The sequence below is a fragment of the Cryptomeria japonica genome, chromosome 10, assembly GCF_030272615.1.
Source record: "Cryptomeria japonica chromosome 10, Sugi_1.0, whole genome shotgun sequence".
NCBI classification, from domain to species: domain Eukaryota; kingdom Viridiplantae; phylum Streptophyta; class Pinopsida; order Cupressales; family Cupressaceae; genus Cryptomeria; species Cryptomeria japonica.
The window spans coordinates 345,076,281-345,087,595 of NC_081414.1; the positions used below are offsets into that span (position 1 = coordinate 345,076,281).

General features: G+C 32.9%; 1 protein-coding gene across 3 annotated transcripts; it reads right to left on the reverse strand.

Annotated features, from left to right (window-relative positions):
- Positions 1 to 1,630: 1,630 nt before the first annotated feature.
- Positions 1,631 to 9,283, reverse strand: LOC131040105 (uncharacterized). 3 transcript variants are annotated; one of them, XM_057972961.2, is made up of 7 exons: positions 9,202 to 9,283; positions 8,965 to 9,125; positions 8,650 to 8,763; positions 4,637 to 4,735; positions 4,257 to 4,347; positions 2,851 to 3,120; positions 1,631 to 2,753 (listed from the first exon to the last, which is right to left on the reverse strand). In XM_057972961.2, exons 6-7 carry the CDS (start codon positions 3,096 to 3,098, stop codon positions 1,682 to 1,684), a joined length of 1,320 nt encoding a protein of 439 aa, XP_057828944.2. In that variant the 5' UTR covers positions 3,099 to 3,120; positions 4,257 to 4,347; positions 4,637 to 4,735; positions 8,650 to 8,763; positions 8,965 to 9,125; positions 9,202 to 9,283; the 3' UTR covers positions 1,631 to 1,681. The 3 variants fall into 3 exon arrangements, with proteins under 3 accessions (XP_057828944.2, XP_057828946.2, XP_057828945.2); XM_057972963.2 differs by having other exon boundaries at positions 2,851 to 3,113; positions 8,965 to 9,240; XM_057972962.2 differs by lacking the exon at positions 4,637 to 4,735 and having other exon boundaries at positions 8,965 to 9,240.
- Positions 9,284 to 11,315: the final 2,032 nt, after the last annotated feature.

The following is an 11,315-nucleotide window of genomic DNA, read 5'->3' on the forward strand; positions in this document are numbered from 1 at the left end:
CTAGAGTTTTTGTACTCATGAAAGTGTCATATATATGGCAAAGAACTTGACTTTTCATTGAAAAAAGAAATAAATAGATGTCTAATACCATGTGTTATGATATGGTAGGGGATGGGAAGTTGATACAAAAGAAAGTTGTCACTTTAGATGCATTGACAAAGCCAATCAAGACAAAGAAGTTTATGTGGTGGTGTGAATATATGGTCCTTTCAATTCTTAACAAATAGTTGATAGCATTGGTACTCCCAATGCTTTTGCAAGAAAAATGAAATAATGTGATTTGGAAGGTGTCAAATCTTAATAATAAGAACACAAATATATAATTTAAGCAGTAGAACAAAAAAATACATCCTCTTAGCTATAAAAGTTGATTTTGACTAAAATGGGCTTTGGACCAAAGTAAGTTGGCTAGGCTAACATATAGTTGTCCAAGACATTCAATTTAAAACATAGATTTATTGATTTCTTGGATCAAAATGAAGGTCTTTGAATGAAGATGATTGAGTCAAAATGAAATGCCCAATATGACTAAGGGATTATAACTAAGAAATACATTATTTTAACCTATAAACTCATTTGGGGATTTAGTTGAATTTTGATTAAGAATTTGGGTGCTACATTTTGAATAATTTTAACTTTTGGTTTCCTAATTATCATTCAATAATTTTATTATGTCTCATTTATTAGATATTTAAGGTGAAAATTTTATAGTAAGCTTTGTAGGTACCACCATGCTACCACAATTGTTCCAAATGTCTAATTGGTGATACTATTATAAAGGCTTATACTTTGTAAGGGTACCATAACTATTGATTATTGAATAATACATTGAGTTTGTTTTAAGTATTAAGTTTTTATTTTAAGAAGCTTTATTTCCATGTAAATCATTGTGTTATGTTATATTGCTCTCATTTTTATTTTCTTTTAAATTTATGATCAATTTAATTTTACACATATGTCCTCTTATAGTCTTATAAAGTAGTGAGAAGCATAATTTGTACCTCTATTTTCTTTCAGCTCAAGGTTCTTCACTCTAACAAAAGACCATTTGTTTGTGCAGGTGGCCTTTTGTGTAAGGCGGCATAGAAGTCAATGATATCTTACCTCCTAAGCTAAATGTGTTGGTATCACTTGAAGTTCAAGAATTTCAAGATGTGTAGCAGGCACTTGGTCCTCCCTTGAAGAAACCCTACTTGTGGGTGACTCATTGTTAGAAAGATCTACATCCTTTTGATACAATTGTATATCTATCAAAATTGTGGTTTGATATTTTAATTTTTTTTTAGGTAACCTGCATTTTGATAGATTATTATCACTAAACTAATTTTTATTATAAATCTTATATATTTTTTATTTTAAAACATATTATCAATATAGATTTGAGAATGTTTTGAATAGGATATTGTCAATTGTTGGAAAAAAATAAGATATTGTAGTACTCAAGTAGGATTAAAGGTAAGAAATTCAATAGACATCCAACAGATTAAATGATATGTTTGCTGAGATAGATGGAGTTAAAATGAGGGTATGTTAATGCTAAATTGCCTTCATAGAATAGCCACAATGATGAAAATGAAAATGTTATTGGCAAATTAAAACAAAGTGCTCAGTAATGGTTATAAACATTGCAAACGCAAACCTTACAATATATAAAATCTCCACATACCAGAACAGCTCATTTTTAAGGTTTTAGGATTAAACACATAACAGTGAAAAATGTAATACAAAGACTCAATTCACAAGCCACAACAATCCAAGAAACAATCTGATCCTTTCGGTTCTTAGGGTTAAGGTCATTTTGTTCCCTTAGAATCCTTATTCTTTCGTTAGTTGCATGCAATCTCAAAGCCTCATCTAATTGTTTTGCAATCTCTGCTTTTTCCCTGCAAGCATTTTCCTTTTGACAGAGGGCATCATCTATCTGTCTCTGTAGAGTATTTATTTTCTTGGCTTCCAATCTCAACACCTCATCTAATTGTTTTGCAATCTTTTCTTTTTCTATGCAAGCATTTGCCTTTTGAGAGAGGGCATCATCTCTTCGTCTCTGTAGACTCTCTATTTCCTTGGCTTCCATTCTCTGTATCTGCTTAAGTAAATCCTCTGTATCTGCTTTTGCAGTCTCAGCAGCCTTTCTTGCCTGTCTTTCAAATTTAAGGCCTGCAGTCTCGGCAGCCTTTCTTGCCTGCCTTTCCAATTTGAGGTTCAACATGCTTATATCTCTTTGATTTACTGCATCTTCTTTCAATCTCAAAGCTTCAGCTAATTGTCTGGTAACCTTTGCCTTTTCTTGCAAAGCTTCATCTTTTTTACTTCTAAGTTCATCTCTTTCCTTTAATGTTTCATCTCTTGCAGATTCAGCATCAATTCTGGCTTTCCTTTCAGATTCAAGCTCCAGAATACTCAAATCTCTTTGCATAAGTGCATCTTCTTTCAATCTCAAAGCTTCAGCTAATAGTTTGGCAATATTTTCCTTCTCTCTGCAAGTGCAAACTTGGTCCTTTTGGTGAAGGGCATTGTCTCTACGCCTTCTGAATTCATCCCTCTCATCCAGGGCTTTATCTACGAATGAAGCCTTCAAATCTACTCTTGCACTTTCAGCTGCCTTTCTGTGTATTTTTTTAGATTCAAGTTGTAAATCAACAGCTTTAAGACTGTTTGGATGTGATTTAGAACTAAACTTCTCCAACATCTTTGGCATGGCTACTGATTTCCTCTCTTCACAATGCTTGTGAAAAGAATCATGAAAGGCAGATCTACACAAGCAAAGATTTGGTAATAAGCTATGCATACAATATTGAAATCTACAAACAAAAAGATAAAAGAGAGAGCTTGTTGCAGTGATGATTTTACCCTAGAATGAACATATAAGTACAACACTTGGCCAGGAAGAAAGGCTTTCCCATCTTCGGTTTAGCTCCTCTTCTGTTAATGTAGCCAGGATAATCTTCTATATGAGACTCAACAGATTTTTTCAAATCTAGCCCTCTTTTTTGTGCTTGTTCCACTAATTTCCACTTGCTATTGGGGTTTCTTACTTTGTGGGTAACATGGATTTCCCCTGTTTTGTTGAGCATGGTCCTTGCATTCTTGAAGAACATCTTCACCAAATGACTCTGCTTTCTGCCCAGCAAGCAGATTTTATCATTCATAAAAAATAGACATTAAGAAAATGTAAAATTCTCTTAGAGAAATTTGTGTAATAATTTTTAACGTTAATTTTCAAGATCATATGATTTATATTAAGATTGCACAAACTAAAATATATATGAAGTTCAAAATGTGAAAGAAGTTGGATTAGCTAAGGAATTAGAGGAGAAAGTTTAAAACCAGAAATGATTTTGAAAATATCACACAGCTCAAAACCAGGAATGAAAAAAACTAGTTAAAAATTGTGCTTATTATTTTGATGATGAATTATTGAATCTAAAAAGTTTGAAATGTTTTCGGATTTGACTGCATGAATTTCTTTCCATCAACATTTCAGATTACATTCCACAATCCATCATGAGGATGGAGAAAGCAGACAGATAAGAAGAGAAATCAAGAAACATTTCAACCTATTATTATAAATTGTGAAAATTTCATGTCTTCAACTGAATCTAAAAGTTTTTGATTAATCTAAGCAAGGATTTTGAAAGGAACCTGACCTTTGAACAAAAGAGTAAATATAGGCATTAAGCACAACAGAAAAACATAGAACTCAAAACAACAGACATCAGGCCATAACAGACCCCATAAGGACAGGCCAAACCAGGCCACTTACAGCAAAACTGAATCTAAATGTTAAAAGTCTTTAATTGAACCTAAATGTTAAAATAATTACACAATTTTACATTAGCAATATGGACTTTGAAACATTATGCTCTAATTAAAAGTATCATTATCTGCATATTCTATTCTATGTTGCTTAAGAAATTTCCTATGATCTCAAAAAATCTCATTTCTAATGAACTTTCAAATCAGCATCTTCACTTTTTCTCAGAATGACAGTTCATCCACAAAATCAATTCCCTAAATATTATACTATTACCAAACATGCCTCATAATCATAATCTGCTTTAAACATAAAATAAATTTGTAAGACCAAAATCTAAAGCCCCTTCAAGTACACAATTTCAGGACTGTTATTGCTACTAAACTCCCCCTAAGTACACTTCTGTAAAATCGCACAACTAAAACCTTAAAACATTATCCATTAATATATTTAAAGGAATATTTACAGCTTCAAGCCTTCAACAATGAGAGAAAGTGCATACCTCTTTCTATTTTTCTCAAAACATTATCAAAGAATGGACCTGAAGAGAGATTTCAGCCACTAGTGATTTTGCTCATTTGTAGCATTATAACCTGGTCACAATGTCCAAAGCTTTAGTGTAAAACTAATCCAAACAAACTCCCTGAGAAGCATGGGAAACAATGTCGATAGCTCCAGTTTTTCTCAAATAAATTGTCCAGTAGCAGTACAAACAAAAGAAATCCTACCAATTTTAAAACATAAAACTAGAAGATTTTGCTGCCTCTATCAGCATTGGGGACAACATGTAGATACATTCAAACTATTCTAACACTTGTCTCTGTCTTTACATTTATAAATAGTTTACATGTGAGTGAGTGCATATGAATGAAAATTACAAACCCATGAAATTCAGCTTCACTCTTTCATTCTGAATCCTTCATGAAATTTGACTGAGCAGCATTTGAATCCATACCATTGTATGTTTGATTAAGTTAATACCTGTAAAACAAAAAAATATTAGCAACCGAGGGGTGGTTGTTACAGGTTCTTCACTCTATGAAAACTAAAAGACCATTAGTTTGTTTAGGTGGCCTTTTGTGCAAGGCAGCATAGAAGCCAATGACGTTTCACCTCCTAAGCTAACATGTGTTGGTGTCACTTGAAGTTCAAGACTCTCAAGATGGGTAGAAGGCACTTGGTCCTCTCTTGAGGGAACCCTCGTGGGTGTCTCATTCTTAGGAAAATCTACTTTCTTTTGATACAAATGTATATGTCTATCAAAATAGTAGTTTGATGTTTTAATTTTTTTTTCTTATAATTCATGTTTAGATAAATTATTTTTTATTGTAGATAAAACAGACTTTGAAGGGATCCAAAGAAAGACGAGAAAGCCCTGCAGCAGAGCCAGAGAGCAAAACGCAGCACCAATGGAAGGAAACAGCTGGCCCACAGCAAGCAAACAACACAACAAGACAAACAACAGAGCTGTCCTGAAACTAAATTTTATTATAAATCTTATACCTATTTTATTTTAAAACACATTATTAATATAGATTTGAGAATGTTCTCAATGGGATATTGTCAATTGTTGGAAAAAGATATTTAAGATGTCAAGTAGCAATTAATGCTGTATGGGAATCCTCTTCATGGGTATGGACTCGGTGGGGAGATCCTCAAGAAATATGAAAGGTTAGAAATTCAACAGAGACATCCAACAGACGGTAGACCCTTTTTAAACCATTCCATGGTAGTTTATTGAGATAGAGTTAAGTTGAGGGCATGTTCATGCTAAACTACCTTCATAGAATGGCCACAGTGAAAGAAAATGAAAATGTTGTTGGCAAATGAAAACAAAGTGCTCAGTAGTGGTTATAAATATTACAAATGCAAACCTTACAATATGTAAAATCTTCACAAACCAGAACAGCTCATTTTTTAAGTTTTAGGATTATATTTGCAGAGCATACAGAACAGTGAAAATGTAATACAAACACTCAAGTCACAAGCCACAACCATCCAAAAAACAATCTAATTCTTTCGGTTCTTAAGGTTAAGGTCATTTTGTTCCCTTAGGATCCTTTCTCTTTCCTTAGTTGCTTCCAATCTCAAAACCTCATCTAATTGTTTTGCAATCTTTGCTTTTTCCCTGCAGGCATATCTTCATTTTGAGAGAGGGCATCATCTCTCTGTCTCTGTAGAGCATTTATTTTCTTGGCTTCCAATCTCAAAACCTCGTCTAATTGTTTTGCAATATTTTCTTTTTCTCTGCAAGCAACTTCTTTTTGAGAGAGGGCATCATCTCTCTGTCTCTGTAAAGCATTTATTTTCTTGGCTTCCAATCTCAAAACCTCATCTAATTGTTTTGCAATCTTTTCTTTTTCTCTACAAGCATTTTCCTTTTGAGAGATGGCATCATCTCTCTGTCTCTGTAGAGTCTTCATATTATTGGCTTCCATGCTCTGTTCTGACAATTTGTAGGTCTTAAGTAAATTCTCTGAATACTCTTTTGCAGTCTCGGCAGCCTTTCTTGCCCGCCTTTCAAATCTAAGGTTCAACATGCTCATATCTCTTTGATTAACTGCATCTTCTTTCAATCTCAAAGCTTCAGCTAATTGTTTGGTAACCTTTGCCTTTTCTTGCAAAGCTTCATCTTTTTTACTTCTAAATTCATCTCTTTCCTTAAGTTTTTCATCTCTTGCTCCTTAAGTTTTTCATCTCTTGCAGATTCAGCATCAATTCTGGCTTTCCTTTCAGATTCAAGCTCCAGAATACTCACATCTTTTTGCATAACTGCATCTTCTTTCAGTCTCAAAGCTTCAGCTAATTGTTTAGCAATATTTTGCTCCTCTCTGTGAACTTGGTCCTTTCGGTGAAGGGCATTGTCTCTCTGCCTTCTGAATTCATCCCCCTCATCCAGGGCTTTTTCTGTGAGTATCATCAACTGGGAAAATAAAGCCTCCAAATCTACTCTTGCACTTTCAGCTGCCTTTCTGTGTATTTTTTCAGATTCAAGTTGCGAAACATCAGCTCTAAGACTGTTTGGATGTGATTTAGAACTAAACTCCTTCAACATATTTGGCATGGCTAATGATTTCTTCTCTTTGCAATGCTTGTGCAAAGAGTCGCGAAAGGCAGATCTACAAAAGGAAAGATTTGGTAATAAGCTATGCATACAATATTGAAACCTACAAACCAAAGGATAAAACAGAGAGCTTGTTGCAGTGATAATTTTACCCTAGAATGAACATAAAAGTACGACACTGGCGCAGGAAGAAAGTCTCTCCTATCTTCGGTTTCGCTCCTCCTCTGTTAATGTAACCACGATAATCTTCTTTATGAAATTTAACAGATTCTTTCAAATCTAGCCCACTCTTTTGTGCTTGTTCCACTAATTTCCACTTGCTATAGGGGTTTCTTACTTTGTGGATGACATGGATTTCCCCTGTTTTGTTGAGCATAGTCCTTGCGTTCTTGAAGAACATATTATCCAAATGACTGTGCTTTCTGCCCAACAAGCGGATTTTATCTTCCATAGAAATTGGACATTAAAAATTTAAAACTGTAAAACTCTTTTGGAGAAATTTGTGTAATAATTTTTAAAATTTGTGTAATAATTTTTAACATTTGCTGTCAAGATTATATGGCTTATTATAAGATTGCAAAAGCTTAAACATATATATATGAACTTTCAAATCAACATCTTCACTTTTCCCTGAGTGACGGTTCATCCACAAGATCAATTGTCAAACTATTATACTATTGCCAAACATGCATTATAATCACAGTCTGCTTTAAACATAAAATAAATCGGTAAGACCAAAGTCTAAAGCCTTCAAGTACACAATTTCAAGACTATTCTTGCCACTCAACTCTCCCTAAGTACTCTTTTGTAAAATTCCACAACTAAAACCTTAAAAGTTAAAACATTATCCATAAAAATATTTAGAAGAATATTTACAGCTGCATTCTGATCCCTGCATAGACATTGTTGTAAAACTGAATGCAAAATTAAAATTAGGAGTGTCAAACTTAAAATTAGTAGTCACAATAACATTGAGAATTCTTAGGTACAGCATTGTACTACACATGACAACTCTACAGCCCTAATAGATTCTCTAAATCACAATATTTTTAGATTCATCAGGTCCTTGTGAACTTTCAAATCAGCGTCTTTTACTTTTTTTTTCAGAGTGGCGGTTCATTCACAAGATCAATTTCCAATATATTATACATGCATTATAATAATAATCTGCTTTAAACATAAAATAAATCTGTAAGACAAAAGTCTAAAGCCTTCAAGTACACAATTTCAGGACTATTCTTGCTACTCAACTCTCCCTAAGTACTATTCTGTAAAATTCCACAACTAAAACCTTAAAACATTATCTATAAATATATTTAGAGGAATATTTACGGCTGCATTCTGATCCCTGCATTGAGTTTGCCATAATACTGTATTTCAGGACTGAACCTAAAATTAGGATTGTCAAACTTAAAATTAGCGTTCTCAATAGCATTGAGAATACTTAAGTACAAAATTGCAAAACATACACAGAATTCCAGTAAATTATAACATTTATAGATTTGCCATTACATCAAAATTTGCAGATTCTAGTGAACTTTCAAATCAACGTCTTCACTTTTTCTCAGAATGACTGTTCATCCACAAGATCAATTCCCAATAAATTATACCATTACCAAACATACATTATAATCATAATCTGCTTCAAACATAAAATAAATGTATAAGACCAAAATCTCCAAGTACACAATTTCAGGACTATTCTTGCTACTCAACTCTCCCTAAGTACACTTTGTAAAATTCCACAGCTAAAACCTTAAAACATTCCCTATAAATATATTTAAGGAAAATTTACAGCTGCAAGCCTTCAACAATGATTGAAAGTACATACCTCCTTTTATTTCTCAAATCAGTATCAAAGAATGGACCTGAATAGGGATTTCAGCCACTGGTGACTTTGCTTATTGTCCAGAGCCTTAGTGTAAAACTAATCCGAAAAAAATCCCTGAAAGGCATGGAAAACCATGTCATCAGTGGCTCCAGTTTTTCTCAAATAAAATGTTCAGTACAAACAGAAGAAATCCTACCAATTTTAAAACACAAAATTGATCGATTTTGCTGCCTTTATCAGCATTCGGGACAACATGTATATACATTCAAACTATTCTAACACTTATCTCTGTCTTTACATTTTTAAATAGTCTACCTGTGAGTGAGTGTATACGAATGAAAATTACAGCCCCATGAAATTCAGCTTCACTCTTTCATTCTGAATCCTTCATAAAATTTGACTAAGCAGAAGAGCATTTGAAACCAGACCATTGTATGTTTAATGCACAACAACAGCTTTTATAGAGGTTGAGATATCTGTAACAAGCAAGAATAATGGGTCCGAATGCTTTGGCTTTAAAGTAAATATAGACATTTAGAAAATGAAAATTACCAGAAGTTGTTTTCTCTCATTTCTCTATGCTCTGCACTTTCTATTTCAAGGAAAGGTATCAATTTCTTCCTAAGTAACCAGTAGTCAATGATGCAGTGAGTAACCAGTCATGTCATATGAAGTTTTTGTCCTCGTCTCATTCCTAAGTGGGCGAAATAATTTCAAATCTTTAGCTAGTGTAGAGTATCTTCATCTGTGTGGTCCATTAAAAAGATGGCAGAAAGATTATGTGATGGCCTGTCCTTTCTTTCCTTTCATGAAACGTTCGAGTGAAACAGGTACTCATTTTTCTTTTCTTTTTAGAAGTGTTGTCAGATTTCATTAAAATTTGTACGTCGATTGTTACTCAATTTTAGAATTTGAAAAAACATATAATAATGTAAGGTAGGTAAATTGTTTCTACTTCTTTGTTGTGGAAGTGTGTTTATTTACCTAGTAAATTTTCATTGAAAAAGATTGGATGTTGTATATTAGTTTTCTTTATATTTCTACAATAATTTTGTCTTATTATGTATTGTACATTTGGGGTGAGTTGAGTGGGAAGTATAGTCTTCAAATTGTTATTGCATCATTCAATATAAGCTTTTCTTAACATTTGATTTTGTATAAATATAAAATTGGGAAAAGTTAAGTATCAAAAATTGTCTTGGAATTCTTATTGTGTTATTTGCCTTTGTTATTGCACCATTCAATATTGGAATCTTCTTAAATAACACTTGGTTTCACATTCAACATTGACTTAGAAAAATTTAATTAGCAAGAATAGTCTTGAAATTGCTATTGTGCTATTTGTCTTAGTTATTGCACCATCAAGGTGACTCTTTTTAAATAACACTTGATTCCATGTGTTGGTTAACAGGCTTGTCTCTTTAAAATTAATAAACAAAGACTCTTTTTTGCCCTAAAGTGAGACTAAATCATTAATCAACAATTGGATAAATTGTAAATTAGTTTCCCTTTGAATTTTAGTAAAGGGAAAACTCCCTTCATAAGATTTAAATAATTGGACTTCAAGGAAAATTAAATGTGGGTATACTTTTCACCAAAAAGTAGTAAGGCAACAAATGCTTGCACATCACTATGCAACAAGCACGAATAACAAAACTGGAAGATAAAATTCCAAATAAAAGATTGAATCTAGAGATTCAAAGACCATTCATCCTTCTAACAAATCACAATTAATATCGATACACCAACATACAAAACTGATGTGAGCAAGTATTCAGCCCAAAATGAATCTCAATGAACTTCCAAAAAAAGAGTGAACATTGCTTCAAATGAACATTTTTACCCACAAAGAAGTAATCACATCCATAAGTTCATTTAAATTCATAGATTTAGTATGAACGCCAAAGAAAACTTCACGTTTAAAACACTCAGGTCGAATAAATTCTTTAATGGATGAACAACATTTTTTTTTATTGATCTTCTTCTTGATCATTTCTCACTCTGATACCATAGTATAACGAGGATCAAAATTCGAACCTTTTCAAAGTCCTTTAAACATGTATTTATAATGTCCATATATGTAACTATTGAATGTTTTCTTGAAACTAATTATTTTAAACAATCATTTATAAAATAAAGTCTATACAAATATTTAGAGAGAATGACATTAATAAAAATAAAACAAAGAGACGATATCATGGCTCAGGTGGCACCTTTGATTGGTCCACATTGGAATCGCCTTCTTGAGTTTCCTATTTTTCTGCTATCCTAGCTTTGTGATCTTCAAGTGCCTTCAGAATACTTAAGATCTCTTGCTCTCTAGGGATGAAAACATTTTGTGTTCTCAATCTCCACAACGCCCTATTGGATCGAATTGCTTCATTCTTGGTGGTGAAAGTTTTGGGCATGGTTTGCACACCAAGTCAACAAAGTATCAATCCTAGCCAGCTCGTTCAATTTATCTTCATTCAAAGCCTTGGGGTCAGATAGGACATTAATGTTATTCTCAAACTCATCTTTCAATTCATTTGCCATAGTATCTCCAAAATTATCTTTCTTCTTGATATAGTAGCCAATGTCAATGAACTCCTGCGCAATTTGATCCAACATTTTATTAGCCTTTTTAAGTAGCTTATTTTGCTCTCTGATATTTTGTTCCGGAAAGG

Coding starts and splice junctions, on each gene's coding strand:
- LOC131040105 (XM_057972961.2), bottom strand. CDS start 3,098: ATGTTCTTCAAGAATGCAAGGACCATGCTCAACAAAACAGGGGAAATC. Junction 2,754..2,850: donor ACTTATATGTTCATTCTAGG/GTAAAATCATCA, acceptor TTGCTTGTGTAG/ATCTGCCTTTCATGATTCTT.